This window comes from Chrysochloris asiatica, unplaced genomic scaffold (genome assembly GCF_000296735.1).
Source record: "Chrysochloris asiatica unplaced genomic scaffold, ChrAsi1.0 scaffold00186, whole genome shotgun sequence".
In the NCBI taxonomy this organism is placed as follows: Eukaryota; Metazoa; Chordata; class Mammalia; order Afrosoricida; family Chrysochloridae; genus Chrysochloris; species Chrysochloris asiatica.
Genome location: NW_006408704.1, coordinates 6,235,690 through 6,252,947, shown reverse-complemented (window position 1 = coordinate 6,252,947; position 17,258 = coordinate 6,235,690). Strand labels below are relative to the sequence as shown.

The following is a 17,258-nucleotide window of genomic DNA, read 5'->3' as shown; positions in this document are numbered from 1 at the left end:
GGAGCTCTTTACTACATGTCCACCTGATCCGCCATCTTGTTTGTTCTGTCCTGAGATGCTTTTTAAAAGTGAGTTTTCTCTCATCAACTGGGGCTGTTTGGGAACTTTGATAGCTGTATTTTTAAGCACATTCCAAGTGACTGATAATTAGGTAGAGTTGAATCAGGATCTTTCGATGACACAGAAACACCTGAAACTACCTCAAGGTTAAAGGAGGGTTGTTAGCAAGATGAGGGGACCATCCTGCAGCCCAGCTTAAAGCTGTCTGGGCTTTTTTCTCTGCCACTCTCTGCTACTATTTTTTTCCCCTAGACTACTCTCTTCTAACCTGGGTTCACATGAGGCTGTGCGCAGGTTCCAAGGCTCTCATCTATCTGGGCATCTTAGCTCAAATTCTCTCTGCAAAAGCTGTCCATGACATGAGCAGGGGCCTGCAGAGAGGAGTCATGTGACACTGGGGTAGCAATGGGGTGGAGGGGTACTAGGACTCACCCCTCTTCCGAGTTACCAATCCTTGGGGCCCTCATTTGACAGTTCCAAGACACTCAAGATACAGATCAGGCCTCCAGGGCCAAACCTCTTAGAGGGCAGAGGTAGACTTCCTGAGCAGATGTCCCAGAAGTTAATTCTATCCATGTCTATCCTGGGTCCTGTCTCAATGGGCCTTCTCTCCTCTTCCTTCCCACAGCCTGCCGTGGAGGTGCCCCAGTATGTGGGTATCCGGCTCCTGGTAGAAGGCTCTACCATCAAGAAGCCCATGGCGATGTGTCACCGGCGGATGGTAATCCGCCCAGCCCTCCCTCATCTGCTGACCCAGCGAGACTCTGGGGAAGGCAAGGACTCAAGGGCCCTCACCTACAGGTCAGCTCCTAGGAAAGTTGCCGGGGCCAGGAGCCTGGGGCACATTGAGAAGCCAGACTCCACTGCCACCACCTCGACCCCAGGAAATGAGAAGAAAGGCAAGGCCAAAAGTGCCACAGCCCTGGTCCACCCCAATCTCTGGAAGTGGGACCCCCCTGATACCAGGAAGGGCTGCATTTTCACCATGACCTTTGCTAGTGGGGACAGGCAATCCCACCCCTTGAACAGACTGTCACTGGGTCCGAAGAACCCCCAGACCCTGGGTAAGACCACTGCCCCTAAACTCCCTAGTGTTCCCTGGCCATTTCTTCCTACTCTCTAAGACCTTGGCAAAAAACCCTGCATTTTGTCCCCTACCCCTTTCCAAGAACCACCCAGCAAGCAAGAATCGTTTCCCAAATATTTTTTTAAATATACTACCAAATAAGTCTTGCCCCTCCAAAGTAGGCTTCCTGTGAGGCTGTGAGGCTTATTCAAAGATGCCAGGACTCAACCACAGGTTGCTGTCTCTCCAGAGGCCAAGCTTTGAATGCTGCAGTATTCTGCCTTTGCCTCCACGCAAAGTCTTCTCTGGAGGATAGGAACTATTTGTACAGCACTTTACAGTTTACACTGGGTGGCTACCTAATCATGTCCTTTAAGTCCTCCCAACAGTCTAGACAGGTGGGTGCTTTATCCCCATTTTCCAGCCGAGGAAACAGGAAGTTTAAGGAAGTTGTCCGAGGTTGCACAGCTCAGAAGGGACACAGCTGGGACACAGACCCAGGTCTGTTGTACTTTAACCCTGTGTTCTTCCAAGGCTACTGGAGGAGGAACTGGGAGGGCTCTGGTTGTCTTTCCCCTGCTCCCATCCTCCCTGCCTTCAGCCATATACCTTGTGGGACAGCCTTGGGCCCTCCCCAAGCCGGCCCTCATCGCCTTCCTTGCTCCCACAGCACATTACTGTTTCCCCAGCCTCCACACCAAAGTCCGGCTGCCTTCTCCCCATGTATTCCGGTCCCAGGGGCGGGGCCTTAGACTGCAGCACAAGCTGGTGGGCTCTAGGGCACAGGCAACCCCAGGCAAAGCCTTGATGACTCTACCAATGGCCAAGGTTTTGATTGCTCTCCCACCTAAACCTGAGCTCTGGCCAGTACCCAGCAAGAGACCAAACAAGGTGGGCCTCCAACTGTGACCTGCATGCTGACAGGCCATGCTGAGCACTGGGGTCAGGGCTGGAGGACAAAGTCAGAGGGCAGCTCCCAGGTTGGCTGGAGCCCCAAGGGAAGGGCTGGTTTCTCTTGGAATTCCCTTCCCAGACCCCTTCCTGAATGGATTTCCTGATCATTTCTTCCTCCTCTCTCCTCCTTACACCGAGGCTGTTGCTACCCAGAGCCTTCGAGGCCCGCATCCTGGAAGTGCCCTGTGGCATTTATCCTTTGAAGTTGGAGAGCTTCCTATCACCTGTAGAAAGGTCAAGGCCAAAGGCAAGTTCAAGGCCAGACTTTGCAACAAACCCAAGGAAAGGCTGAGCCTCCCTTTTTTACCCCTTACCGGTACACACCAGAGGCTGGAGGGTACAGGGAGTGCAAGGCTAGAAAAACCTTTGCTTCGGTCCCCACTGTTCCTGTCCTGGATTCAGAGCCAAATTAAAAGGAGCAAGTGAAGGAATCTGGGCTTAGCTCCATTTCAATTGGAGGGTGAAGAGGACAGGGTGGGGTCCTAGCTTGTCATCATCCTAGATAGTTGGAAGCCATCCGCATCATCTCCAAGGAACAAGGCCCAGAATTCTCACCTACTGCCCAAACTATGGAGCTTCCTACTCTGGTACCTCTGATCCTTGGGTGGGGGTTAGGAGATGAATTGCATTTTACAGACAAGGAAATTGAGTCTGAGAAGAGATATGGGGTTTGCCCAAGGTCACATGAGAGTGAACAGGAGGCAAGGACTCATGACAAGACTGAAGTCTCCTGGGCACAGGACCACCAACATGACACAGAGACCTGTTCTGTAAGGGAAGTGTGCCAAAGTCACCTGAACAGGAAACAGCCAACAAGCCACACCCACGTGTGGTATTTCCTGGTTGCAGCGGGTTGAGTGTGGCTCCCCAAACCATGTCCATCTGGAACTGTAGATGTGACCTTGTTTGCAAAAAAGATCTTTGCTTATGTAATGAAGATCTTGAGATGATCCTGGGCCCCAAATCCAATGACAAGTATCCTTCTAAGGAACAGAAGACAGACACTAAGGTAAAGGCTGAGGCAGAGACGAGTGATGTAGTCACAAACCACCAGAAGCTGGAAGGGACCACAAAGGATTCTCCCCAAGAAGCTTTGCAGGGAGTGTGGACCTGCCAGCACCTGGACTTTGGCTTCCTGAAATGACTCAATTTCTGTTGCTTTAAGCTACCAAGTTTGTAGTCATTAGTTACGGCAGCCACAGGAAACTAATACAGAAGTCAATTTGAAGTTCCATAGCTTCTGATCCCGAAATTCTCCTAAAAGTGAACCAGAAAAGACAGATTCACAGCAGCACTATGGTTAACAGCCAAGTCACCAGGAATGGTAGAATGAATAAGCTGGTATACCCAAACACTGCAACTCAAATTACACACCACACACCAGGGATACACTTCACAATGTGGAGCAAAAGCAAATCCCCAAAGAATATAGATAGCATGATTCCATTTACGGAAACCTCAAAAACAGACTAAATGGTATACATAGGTGTATATATATGTAAAGCTTAAAAACGATGTGAGGAAACGAGTCCACATCAGAGCAATGGTTTCCAACCTAGACTGAACAGAACTCCTCCTGGGGTTCTGAGTCAGGACGGATGCCAGAGTCTCCACCCCAGACCAAATAACCCAGAACCTCCAAGGTACAGAATCGTCAGAGGCACGGTCATCTTCTCAAGCTTCCCATGAGGGAGATAAAATAACCAGTTGCCATGGAGTCAGTTCCAACCTTATGTGTGTCACAGTGGGGTTTTCAATGCTGGTATTTTACTCATAGATCACCAGGTCTTTCTTCCAAGGTGTTTCTGGGTAGACTCAAACCTCTAACCTTGGGTGAACAGCAGAGCACGTTTGTTCCAATATGGAGTCAGGGATGAGACAGGCTCTCCAAGGAAGGAGAGGGATGCTTCTCTTTTCTGACACGAGTGGTGACTGATTATATGGTGTCATTTTATAATTATCCTTCAAAATGTAGAGATGTGTTTTACGTACTCTTCTGTATGTTTGATATGTTTCACAATCTTTTAAAGTAAAAATCTAACCCGTCTCCTACCAGTCAGGATGGGGTCAGAAAGAGCCAAATAAAAAGACCACATAATTCAACTCAGCAAAACGCATGGTCCATGATAAGCATTTACCTTCTCAGCAAACTCTCAAAACAATACCTTGAGGTAGGTATTTTTATTATTTCAGGTCCAAAGAGGTGAAGTTCTTTGCTCAGTGTCGCACAGGGTGTGGCCTAGCCAGGCCTGTCTGCCTATGGAGTCCAGCATGCAAACTATGGCCTCACCGCGTGCTGAGCTCTGACCTCATCTTCCTGGCAGCAGGTCCCCTCTCTCCTCACCTCTGCAGTGGGCATCAGGAACAGAGGGATAACTGGCGGTGGTGGAGCCCCAGGCACTCCAATGTCCTAGAGAAATAAGGGGGCAGAGGTGCCAAAAGCTCAATGGGGTCATCCTGGAGCTTGGGGCCTGGGAGGATGAGACGGTGCAGGTGGAGGTGCAAAGGCAGCTGGGCAGCCTGGGAGGGGGTCAGGTGGAGGCGTCTGAGGAGGGCGTCATCCAGGACCTGGGGGTGGGAGAAGCACGTCAGCATACAGCCCCCGATGTGCCAACAAACTGAGTTTTCAGCTCTACCTGAAATGGACGAGGCAAGTGCTTTCTCCCGGCTACCAGACATGGAGCTGTGTTCATTCCCTCGGTACACACACCCTCACACTGGTAGAGACCACACCGAGTCAGCTTCCTCCTGGGCTTCTTGTGTCTTGGAGAGGCTATGAGATTGAGTTCTAGCCAATGAAATGTGGCTGGAAGGATGTAAAAACCTCCTGGTACTGGCTAGTGAATAAGAGAGACTAGAGAATTGATGCCTTTGAGTTATGATGTTGGTGAAGAATGTTGAAAGTCCTATGGACTGCCAGAAGAACCAACATGTGTGTCTTAGAAGAAGTACATCCAGAATGTTCCTTAGATGCGAGGATGGTGAGGCTTTGTCTCTTGTACTTTGGACATACCAAGAGGGACTAGTGCCTGGGAGAGAACATCATACTTGGAAAAGTGGAGGGTCAGCAAAAAAGAAGACCCCCAGTGAGACAGACGGACACTATGGCTGCAATATTGGGCTCAAAAATCACAACTGTGAGGATGGCGCAGGCAGTGCATGGGTGCTGGTGTGCATGGGGTCACTATGAGTCTGCCACCTAACACACACACACGCACACAAGCACAAAACCTACACCAACCCAGATTGTCTCACCTCACCTGCTGGCTGGTATTACCATTCTATATCCCTATGTGACTGCTTGGAACGAAGTCCCTGACCCCCACTCCACTAATTAGGCTTAACATGAAGGGGTAGTTATATGTGAAGTTTCTGTTACTTTGAGGTTAATGTGTTACAGAGATGGAATTACCTTAATACACACACACTACACACACAATTCTTTTACTCTTTTACCAAATAGACTTAGAAGAGTTAGGAAGTTTAGAAATCAGCCAATTCAATTCCTTTATTGAACTGATAGGCTGAATGTAACTCAATAGAGCGGGTATCACTTGTCTAAGGCTACAGTCTTGGAATCTAAGAGACCTACTGCCCAATCCCAGGCTATATAGCTAACGTTTGAGACTGCCCCCACCTCCCTAGAAGGCAGCAAGCAGGTGGGCTTCGGTACCTGTTTGGGGGACTTGGTGCTCTCAGCTGGCAGCAGAAAGCGCTGGCCCAGGACGGTTCTCATGCGGGCAGAGTACGTGTGGTCTCCAAGCACAGGGCAGAGCTGCAGAGCCATGTGTACCTGTAGTTGACTAGGGAACACTGGGACAGAGGAGAGACGGCAAATGGTGGGCAGCTGTTTTCTGTCCCACCCAGTATTGCCCTTCACCCTTTCCTGAGGGAAACACACCCCGTTCTCAGATCATGTGGTTTCAGTGAGGTTGATGGTACAATTCTAGAGAAGGGAACCTGGCCAGGTCATGACAGCCATAGCATTCAATCCATCAGTCAGTACTACTGATTGATGATGGGACATAATCCTGAAATTACTGTTCAAGTTACTGGGAATAAGGAACTCTTTCTTTCTGGGGTAGCTAAACTGGTGGGATACACGGTTGGAACTGCTGGGGCCATCTTTGCCTTCACCAGAGGTCAGCCTAGGGGACAATGAAGCCAATATGCAGGAAGCAAGAACCGAGAAATGTGGTTCTTCCTGATGACATCCTCTGAGCTTCTGGATCCAGCCATGTCTGAACTCATTTATGCGGGAGAAAAATCCCTTTGGGGAAATTTGTAACCAAGAGTATCTTGACAAATATAGAAATGGGGAGTTATGTGGTAGGCATGGTACTAAATGAGGCTTCAAAGAGCTCATGGAAAAATTTCATTTGTTCCTAAACTTTCTGAAGCCCCCTTGAATGTAAACTGACTTAATCCTCACAACAACTCTGCAAGGCAGGTCCTATTATCAGTCTCATCTTACAGACAGAAAAACTAAAGTCTAAAAAGAAGTGACCTGCCCACCATAAGTTAGAGTTCAAACCCAGGACCATTTCTGGCAGTACAAGAGAACTTCAAAAAAAATAAAAAATGTAAACTTCATTTTACATTAGCTCCATCAAGGTTGAGATGCTTTTGTAAGCAATGATAGCCACTTAGGCCATCAGAAAGGACTGAGGGTAGCGGGAATTCAATCAATTGGCAAGTCATTAACTGAAGAAAATGGTTGTCATTTAAAGATTTTTAAAAGATTGTAGATAAATGCCATCGACTTAGTTCTGGCTCAGTGACCCTGTATAGGGCTTCCAAGGAGCAGCTGGTGGGTTTGAACTGCCAACTTTGTGGTTCACAGCCCAGTGCTGATCCTATAATGCTACACCAGGAGTTCATTTTTTAAGATTGATGGTGGTGGTTATGTGCTGTGGAGTCGGTTCCGACTCACAGCGACCCTGTACAGGTTTTCCGAGGTTGTAAATCTTTACAGGAGCAGAAAGCCTCATCTTTCTCCCATGGAACAGCTGGTAGTTTTAAACTGCTGACCTTGAGGTTAGCAGCCCAATTTGTAACCACTACGCTACTAGAGCTCTTTTTTTAACACTGTTGTTGTTGTTCCGACCCATAGTGACCCTGAACAGGGTTTTCAAAGCTGTAAATCTTTATGGGAGCAGAAAGCCTTCTCTTTCTCCCGCGGAGCAGCTGGTAGTTTCGAACTGCTGACCTTGTGGTTCACAGCCCGATTCGTAACCACTACGCTACCAGAGCTCCTTTTTTAACATTAGGCAACAAGATATCAGGACTCTAAGGTGGATGCTAAGGATTTCTCATCAAAAGTCTCTCACCATTGCCTCATTTAATGTAAAGAATGAGCAGGAACATTACCTTGGTGGAGAAGAACTCTCTGGTGAAGTTTTCCCAGGTGGTTTTCTGCTAAAGCTTTGCTCAACTTTCTCAAAACACTCTCCTAATAAGCAGATGTTATCATGTTAAGTGCCATCGTGTTGGTTCTGACCCATAGCGACCCTCTATAGGGTTTCCGAGGAACAGCTGGTGAGTTTGAACTGCCAACCTTGTGGTTCAAATGGACCTTGTAGTCCAGTCAGTGCTTACCCTATAGCATCCCACTAGGCCAGTTTTTGGCTCTCCAAAAAAATCAACAAGCAGAGCGCCTTTAGCATCTGAAAAAACTGTTGCCATCTTTGCTCTTGACCAGTCTGCTTTTGCTTTGCCTAGACTTGGTACCCATTGCTTTCATTGTGCTGCTTTCAAGATGGTATGGGTAAAACCATGTTTCAGCTCCTGTTATACCAGGGTGAGTCAAAAATTATCTGCACTCTGGCTATAGAATTTATTTTAATCCATTTTTAGAAAAGACAAATACATCATTTTTCAACATTATCTCCTTGCTTTTCAATACACTTTGTCCACCTGTCAACAAGCTTTCAGATCCCCTTAAAAAATAAAAATGTTTTAGGCTGAGCTGTGAGCCATGAATGCACTGTTGTCTTCACTTCTTCATCAGAGGTGAATCTTCATCCTTGAAGGGCTACTTTCAGGGGACCAAACAGGTGAAAGTCTGATGGAACAAGATCAGTACTACAGGGGGGATGCTTTAACACCTCAAAGTTTTTGCTTAGTGTCAACTGTGGGCAGAGATATGTGGACGTGCACTGTCATGCAAAATCACAGCACCCTTGGATAGCAGTCCTCTGCATTGAATCTGAAGTTCAGGCTTCAGCTGTTCAGGGAACATCACACTGTAATGAGCTCTGTTGATTGCTGGACATTTTTCCTGATAGTTTTCCAATACTGGCCCTTAAGAATCCCAGAACATTGTAAGCATCAATCTTCCAGCTGATAGTTGACTTTTGAACTTTTTCTTGGTCAGCAAATGAGGATATTTCCATTCCATACTCTGCTGTTTATACTTGGTCTCGTAGTGGTGAATCCATGTCTTGTCACCAGTACTGATTTTTTTCAAAACACTTTTACCTTCCTTTGAGTATCAATCTAAATTTTGTTTGCAGATGTACAAACACTTCAGCTTATGCTCTTCTGGGAGTTTTGTTGGTACCCATCTCACTCAAACTTTTTGAAACCCAAGTCTGCTGTGGATCTTTTCATAGGCAGAGCCATGGCTGACTTTCAAATGACTTGTCATGTATTCCACTGTCACTCATGTATTTAACAGAATCATTTCACGTGCACACTCAATGTTGTCATCAGCTGTGGATAGGAGTTTTAATACAACAGAGTGTGGATAATTTTTGACTAACCCACCCCTCATAATTCTTCAAAGAAATACTTCAGAATCTCGATCCCACTTGTTTAAAATTCCCATTGAAAGTTCTGCTCTTGTCAACAGCAAATCTGGGTGCAGCAGTTTGGGTACTCATTAAGTGGAGCATTTGTTCAACATTCATTTTTCAGTCAGAACTGTGTAAGTGGAACCAGTTGACTTTTAATCAATGGTCCTCTTCAATTAGGGCACAAGGAAAAAAATGAAGCCACTTTGAGCTTCATCTTCAACATCGTCTTGTTCCTTCTTAAAATGAGTTATCCATTTGTAAACTGCTGATTTGCGGGAGGGACACTGTCTCTGTAAACTTTGTACAGAATCGATTGTAAGCATCAATCTTCCAGCTGATAGTTGACTTTTGAACTTTTTCTTGGTCAGCAAATGGTCACCAAGCTTCACCATAAATTTGATGCTTACTCATGCATCAAATTTAGCAGAAGTCATGTTACTTTGATAGGGTTTTTTTCCAACTGATAATATTATTCTTAGTGTCTCAAATTAAATCCTGTTTAGACATGTTATAACAAGTTAGTATAAGTTTATGTTGGTGCAAAAAAAAAAAAAAGGAAATCCACGCATAGTTTTTTTCATATTTTTGAAGATGGCTCCTATAGTGGAATGGATAATCTATAAAAACTCTCTTTGCTACAAACTACGTAGAAACACTGGAGAAAATATAACAATCATCCTTTTAAGTACTCAGCTGAGCACACAGGAACGTTAAGGTTCCTGAGACCAAAATACAAAAAGAAAAACAAATGGTGAGTACAAAACACCTGTTCTAAGGTTGGCATCCAAGGAATTTGGGTTTTAATAGCTATCTGGGACCAGAGGTGAGGCTTTGGTGCCCAAATGAAATCCTAGAGGAACTATGCCTTCAGGAGAAAAAGCAGCCACCAATGAAGGCAGATGCCCACCTTAGGTCGTGGGGTATTACAAAAGGTCTCCTCTGAAAATTCACAACCAGGAGCCGACTCCCACAGGTTTAGAGCAAATGTTTATACCATATGAATGATCCGTGAACTACCAACTAGGACCTAGAGAACCTAAAGTAGAGAACCTCTAGAGTAGTGATATTCCTGGAACTTCTTAGCATAAGCCGAAGCTGAACCTCTTTGAAAAAGCTCCACCTCCTCTCCAATGCACGTAATAAAAGATTCCAATAGATAAAAGGCTCAGCTGAGCATGAATTCACAGTGCTGAATCACAGAACTATGAAATAACCCCACCAAGTGTGAGAGCCAACAGGAAACACTCTAAGATTAGACCCTTTAGAGTTTCAGACAATGAAATGATCATAAATAGAATATGTTGTTATTAAGTGCCGTTAAGTTGGTTCCGACTCATAGTGACCCTGTATAAGGTTTCCGAGAAGCAGCTGGTGGGTTTGAACGTCCAACTTTGCGGTTAGCAGTCCGGTACTTATCCTACAGTGCCATATCAGGACTCCAAAACAGAATACAAACATGTATAAAATTATTAAAGCTATAAAAGAACAAAGAACATGAGAAAATAAGATGTTTCTTAAAGGCCATTTGCATCTGGAAAAGAAAAGAAAATTTCTAGAAATGAAAAATACAGTCAACAGATGGGCTAAACTGGCAGATAAGACCCAATTGAAGAGAAAATTATTCAACTGAAAGATAGATCCAAAGGAATTACCCAGAATGCAACAGAGACAGAAAATACAAACGGATAAGAAACATAGTAAGTAAAATGAAAAGGTCAGATGTTTCTATTGGAAATTCAAAAGGAAGAGAACAGAGAATGCAGAGGGGGAAACATTTAAAGAGAAAAGAGAATTTTGCAGAATTGATGAAATATGATAATCCTCAGATTCAAGTACCTGGATTCCAATCAAGATAGCTGACTCCATCCACCTAGATTCATCATAGTGAAATTGCAAGACACTACAGACAGAAAGATTCTGACAGCAGTAAAGAGAGAGAAAATACAAGATGAATGATGATTAGACTGATAGCACAAATGCTTCCTTCTGCAGCTGGGCCTGATCAGAATCCTATTACCACCTTTTTCTCTCCTCTTTACCGCCCCCAGTCAAATCCAGGTGCTCCATACCCACCTGTCAGTGGCTGCAGCTGAATGAGAGCACAGCCAGAGCCTGTGGCCACCACCTGGAAGTGGCTGATAGTCCTCTTGACACCTTCCAGGATGTCCTTTCGGGATGGGGGCTTCACTGGAACTACCTGCAGTACCAACCCCCCAAAATAAACCACCTTCACACATGCTGGGAGCTACACCCAGACTCTCCTGGAGCAGACTCAATCCAGGGCCACAGGAGAGCCAGCCACCCCAAGTCTACACCCTTCACTCTTCTGTTAGGGACACTGTAAAAAGACACTTCCTCAACATGACTCACAAGATCGACCCCGTCAATGTGTTCCAGTTTCAGAGCTGCTTGGATCTGGCCCTGAGAAGTAGCTGGGATCCCATCAGTGATGGCACTGCAAGGTGAAAGGGGCAGGAGGAAGTCCCAGAGTGGCCTGCTGGGACCTCCCTCCCACTGCCCTGGGAGCCACCTAACAAACACATCTCACCAATAGGTAGCTGTGGGTCTTTGGGCTCTTCTTGAGTGAGTGAAGAACTTCTGGAGGTGGTTTGCAGTCTGGGGACAACTGGAAAGAAGGACAAGCCCAGAGCAATCCCTGGAGAAAGGGGACAATTCATACAAGTTTAAGTTTGTGTGTGGCTCAAGGCCAAACAGTAAACACCAGGACAAGAATAACCCAGATATCCTCCTGATAACAGGAAGGCTTCCCCTGGTTTGATAACCAGACTATGTAACTTAAATGTTTTTTTCATTTTGCCCTGGCCCCCAGGTAGTTCAGAGCCAAACGTCATAAAAATTACTGCTGAGTGTCTAAGGATCCCTGGTGGCACAATGGGCAAGTGCTTGGCTGCTAACTGAAAGGTTAGCAGTTCTAACCCACCTTACAACTCTATGGGAGAAAGACCTAGCAATCTGTTTCCATAGACTACAGCCTAGAAAACCCTATGTGACAGTTCTATTCTGTCATATGAGGCCCCCTGAGTTGGAATCAAGGGCACCCAACAATAGCTGAAAAGCTACACCAGGATTTTATATATGTTGTTGTTGTGCATCGTTAAGTCAGTTCCGACTCATAGTGACCCTGTATAGGCTTTCCAAGGCCGTAAATCTCTATGGAAGCAGAAAGCTTCATCTTTCTCCCATGGAACAGCTGGTAGATTTGAACTGCTGACCCTGCAGTTAACAGAGTAACGCATAATGCACTAAAACGTTTGACAACACAACTTCCTATTTACAATTCAATGACACTAATTCTATTTTTCATGTTGTGCCACCATTATCACTATCCTTTTCCAAAATATTCCACCACCATTAACATAAATTCTATATTCTCCAAACAAAAAGTTCCCCTTCCCTTCTTCCCGTCTCTGGTAATCATTGATAACCTTTGGTTTCAGTCTATTTGCTGATTTTATATAAGTGAGATCATATAGTATTTGACCTTTTGCAGCTGACTTATTTGCTCAGTGTAGTGTTTTCACTACTGTGGCATGCATAGGGCTTCACTTCTCTTGAAATGCTGTGTAACATTTCCTTCTGTGTAGATCACATTTTGTTTATGCATTCATTTGTTGAGGCCCACTTTGGTTTTTCCCACCTTTTGACAATGGGGAGCAGTGCTGCAGAGCACACTGGTATCCACGTTTCTGTTTGCATCGCCGCCTGCACTTCTTTTGAGTATACACCTCGGATCAGGATTGCTGGGTCTCTATGTTAACTCTTCCATAATTAAATTGATCAAAAGCCCATGAGTCTGTGGACTTGCCAAAAGATTTCATTTCAAGGGACATCTCTGATTGATGGCAGTCGGAGGAAAGAGTATCAGTACCGACTAGCACTGTTTGCCATGGGGATGGAATTGGGAACATGTCTGCACACAGAGCGTGATATAGGTATTATTATCTCTATTTTAAGTGAAAATGACTGAGGCTCAGAAAGATTTTGTTCTTTGCCTAGGATCACACAGTTTATACATGCAACAGTCGGGATTTGAACCCAGATCTGTCAGTTTCCCCTTTTCACAGCCCTCAGATCTGTCAGTTTCCCCTTTTCACAGCCCTCAGATCCTACCTCTACCTTCTTATTACCCCCTATCACTTACTTCCCAGGTGCTCGGACAACCTGAAGCTCCTGCTCCTTAAGGCCGAGGGACTGGCTTAACTCGGGCAGCACAGAGATCAGGGTCAGGTCTCCTGGTTTTCCTGGGAAAGAAGAGTAAGTCCAAGTTGATCTCAAAGGCCAAAGTTTTATCCCACATCCCTTTCTCTTCATCCCCCACCCCACCCCCCACACACACCAGACATGAAATCCCTTCCCTTGCCCACTTTCCCTACCTGATACTGGTAGTCCCTGTGGCTTGTTGACTGTCACTAAAGGTCCTAAAACACATGAAATGAGAAGAACATCAGCAAAAGCAACAATCTCTGGACAACACTTTCTCGTTTACCTTAGGACAAGCTCAATGACAACTCTAGGTCAAGACTTATCAACCCCATCCTAAACTGAACGTTTTCTGTCCCTTAAATATGCCATATGACCTCCTCACAGACTTCACATTTGTCATTTCCTCAGCCCCAGATTTTCAGATGTCTGGTTCTCACAGATAACACCTTGGCTCACAGGTATCACTTTAAGGAGACCTGATGTCACTATAGGATAAGCACTGGACTGCAAGGTTGGTTTGAACCATAAGATTGGTGGTTCAAACTCACCAGCTGCTCTTCAGGAACCCTACATAGGGTCGCTATGAGTCGGAATCAACTCAACGGCACTTAACAACATCACTATTAAGTAATGTGTTCATTTATTTTCTGGTGAATTCATTTCTCCTGCCAGAATGTTGGCTTTCAGAGGGCAGGAGACCCATTTATTTCGTTCAGCACTGGCTAGACAGTGATACAAATATAGCAGGTACACAAGAATCAGCAGTTTAAAAAATGAATAAATCACTGAATGGAGAAACTAAGGTTCAGAGAAATTCATTTTCCCAAATTCACATAGCAGGCTGGTACTGAGCCTACATATGTCTGACACCAAAGCCTGAGTTTTGTCCATTAATAGACATTAATTTATTGCTATAGAAGTCCCCATAACTGAGTCCTATTATGTGCAAGGCTCTCTAGTAATTTACATACACACACATCCCTACTGTGATGAGGTTCAGAGAGGTTGCTGCTGAATGTGGTGCATCCTGCTAGTATTTGAACACGGAGCTTGTCAGATTTCACACCTCAAGGCTTCCTTCCTAGTAGGCTTGAAGCGGAAGGCTCCCCTCCTGAGTCTTACCCCTCACCTTTCTGATCCACCACAGCTGCTCTCAGCACATCAACCAGTTCCTGGCGACTGAGCTCTTCAGGCCGCGCCAGCCCAGGGAATGGCTGCTCACCCGGGGATCCCGACAGTTTACTGGAGCTTCCAGGTTGCAGCTTACGCCTGGTAAAGATGAGAAGCAGCAGCTGTGTCCACACAGCTCTCTCCAAATCCTGCCGCCTCCTCAGACTGTCTGGGTGGGGCTTCCCTAAAAGTCAGGTTCAAATGGCCCCTTTAGAGAGTTGGGAACTGCACAGAGGGCCAAGTGACTTGCTTAGGGGCACACGACAAAGCCGGCATTAGCGCCCATATCAAACTCCAGATTCCGCACACACCCGCCCCTTGCCTCTCTTCCACATTAGGGGAGGGTGTAATCACCAGGCCCTGGTAGAAAGCCTGCGGCCTTGGGCGCTACGCAGACCCCCGAGCCGCACCGCCAGGCAGCTGAGACCCATCCCGAAACACCGCAGCCAACTATCTCCGGTACAAAGACAGTACGCATGTGTTTCCAGAAGCACGAACCACCCCCTGCCGCCCCGTATACCTTCTGCGCGCTGATTGGCCTGATTGACTGTCAATCAAATAGGAGGAGGCCGCGCCAGAACTGAAAGCTTTGCTTCCGCCACGGAAGGAGATGTGTTGGGGAAAAGGAGGTACAGGCCTAGGCCAAAACTAAGACGAAATATCAAGGTTTTCTGTATACCATTGCTATTTTTAGGAGTCATGTGACCTTAGAAAAACACCAATGTGCATAATTTCGTAAGGCAGGTTGGCAATAAAACACAACACCCTTTGGCCCAGTAAACCTCCTAGAACACAGCTTGTTGCATAATATAAAAGGAGAAAAAGGCCAAAGGCGGAAAGAGATGAACTACAACTACGCAAAGCAAAACAAAATAAATTTCAGAACGTGGAAACATTATACTGTGGGGTCACTAGTGGTGGTTGGTGGTTGTGGGCTGTTGGGTCGGTTCTGACTCACAGTGATCCTGCATAGGGTTTCCGAGGCTACATCTTTATCAGAGCAGAAAGCCTTATCTTTCTCCCGCGGAGAGTCGAACTTCTGACCTAACCCACTACGTTACCAGGGCGCCTTGTGGTGGGATCTATTGTTGTTAAGTGCAGTGGAGTGCGTTCCGATTCATAGTGACCCTGTACAGGGTTTCCCAGGCTGTAAATCTTACAGGAGCAGAAAGCCTCCTCTTTCTCTCATGGAACAGCTGGTAGTTTCGAACTACTGACCCTGAGGTTAGCAGCCCGATTTGTAACCACTGAGTTACCAGAGCGGGAAATAAAATGAATACAGAACTTACTGAACAGTTTTTTTTAATGCTAACTCTGGTGGCAATGGCCAAGTGCAGAGCTACTAACTGAAAGGATTGTTGTTAAGTGCTGTCAAGTCTCTTACAACTCAGTGACCCTGTATCATGTTTTCAAGGAGCAGCTAGTGGGTTTGAACTGCTGACTTTGTGGTTCGCAGTCCAATGCTAATCCTACAACATCACACCAAGAATCCGCCTGAAAGGATAGTTGGTTCAAACTCACCCAGCAGAACCCACGCCAGCAAAGATTACAAGAAAACCCCATGGGACAGTTCCACTCTGACACATTAAGTGACTATGAGCTGAAATCAACCTAGGGCCTTAACTATAACAAACACAGACCTGAGCTTCTCTGTGCTGGAAACATAGATTCACAAGATTCAGGGCCTGCCTGCAGAAGCTCACAGAGTTGAGAGAGGATTGGAGTCACAGTATGACAATTCACCTTGCTAAATGCATGCAAATGAGAGAGAAGAAGAAGAGGTGACACCTGAGATCAGAGTGAGCTTCCAAGCAAAAGGATCCTCTGAAATGAGTGCTGAAGAACTACTGTAATAAACTTCACCAAGAGAATAGGTATGGGGAGGAGAAAAGGGTAAGCAGAAAGACAGAGCAATGATGAGAAGAAAAAGATGAATGGGAGAGAAAGAAAAAAAAGTAAAGTTCTATCCCATAATTGTTCTCAGGTGTCGATTCTGAACCACAGTAATCCCATGTGACAGAGTAGAACTGCCACATAGGGTTTTCTTGGCTGTAATCGTTACGGAAGCAGATCACAAATCCTATAATTCTAACTACAGAAAAGCTATGTCTAGCCTGTGTGTTTACTAAGTGCACTATAACTTTTTCAATTGATTATTTAATTAGCAAAAACTGTAAATAACTTAAATCCATCAACAGAACATTATTTAAATAAATTGCAGTACAATAAAACCTACACAAGGCAGACTTGCATAAAGCAGAAACCTGTCAAAAAGGAAAACTCAAATATTTTCCACTAAAATGAACGACATAAAAATGGTAAGGCAGAAAATTTGCAAGACCTAACGAAACAAGGCAATCCCATTGAGATCAGACTTTCAAAGGTAGGTATATCCTTACTATGCAGCCATTAATAAAAATATGTAGGCCTATATGCCATATCCAGATCAGTCATGAGGTACAGCGCTGTCTGTGATAGGATAATATCCATGTGCCTAAAGGGAAGACCACTTAATACCACTATTATTCAAATTTACGCACCAAGCACTAAAGCCATTGAAGATGAAATAGAAGAATTCTACCAACTTCTTCAATCTGAAACTTATCAAACATGCAATCAAGATGTAGTGATCATTACTGCTGATTGGAATGCAAAGGTTGGAGGCAAAGAGGAAGGATCAGTAGTTGGAAAAATGGCCTTGGTTATAGAAATGATGCTGGAGAACACACAATAGAATTCTGCAAAATCAATGATTTGTTCATTTCAAATACCTTCTTTAGACAGCATAAGAGATGACTATACACATGGCCCTCACCAGATGGAATACATAGAAATCAAACTGACTACATCTGTGGAAAGAGACAATGAAAGAGCTCCATATCATTAGTGAAAACAAGGCCAGGGGCAGACTGTGGTACAATTACTCATTTACTCATATGCAAATTTAAACTGAAGTTGAAGAAAATGAAAACAAGTCCATAAGAGCC

The 17,258-nt window shown here is 45.3% G+C and overlaps 2 protein-coding genes across 2 annotated transcripts in view; one reads left to right on the top strand and one right to left on the bottom strand.

Annotated features, from left to right (window-relative positions):
- TTLL3 (tubulin tyrosine ligase-like family, member 3) overlaps positions 1 to 2,544 on the top strand; it is a 38,641-nt gene extending 36,097 nt beyond the window's left edge. The window contains 5 exon segments of the mRNA XM_006872196.1: positions 689 to 833; positions 1,797 to 2,031; positions 2,234 to 2,345; positions 2,348 to 2,453; positions 2,456 to 2,544. Of these exon segments, the coding sequence (XP_006872258.1) occupies positions 689 to 833; positions 1,797 to 2,031; positions 2,234 to 2,345; positions 2,348 to 2,453; positions 2,456 to 2,544 (687 nt within the window).
- A 1,894-nt stretch (positions 2,545 to 4,438) lies between these two features.
- Positions 4,439 to 14,702, bottom strand: RPUSD3 (RNA pseudouridylate synthase domain containing 3). Its single transcript, XM_006872211.1, has 9 exons — positions 14,626 to 14,702; positions 14,231 to 14,370; positions 13,272 to 13,316; positions 13,040 to 13,139; positions 11,426 to 11,533; positions 11,248 to 11,332; positions 10,951 to 11,074; positions 5,754 to 5,893; positions 4,439 to 4,648 (listed from the first exon to the last, which is right to left on the bottom strand). The coding sequence occupies exons 1-9, from the start codon at positions 14,700 to 14,702 to the stop codon at positions 4,439 to 4,441; spliced, it is 1,029 nt and encodes a 342-aa protein (XP_006872273.1).
- Positions 14,703 to 17,258: the final 2,556 nt, after the last annotated feature.

Coding starts and splice junctions, on each gene's coding strand:
- RPUSD3 (XM_006872211.1), bottom strand. CDS start 14,702: ATGGGTCTCAGCTGCCTGGCGGTGCGGCTCGGGGGTCTGCGTAGCGCC. Junction 13,140..13,271: donor ACAGGGACTACCAGTATCAG/GTAGGGAAAGTG, acceptor CTTCTTTCCCAG/GAAAACCAGGAGACCTGACC. Junction 11,333..11,425: donor AGACCCACAGCTACCTATTG/GTGAGATGTGTT, acceptor TTCACCTTGCAG/TGCCATCACTGATGGGATCC.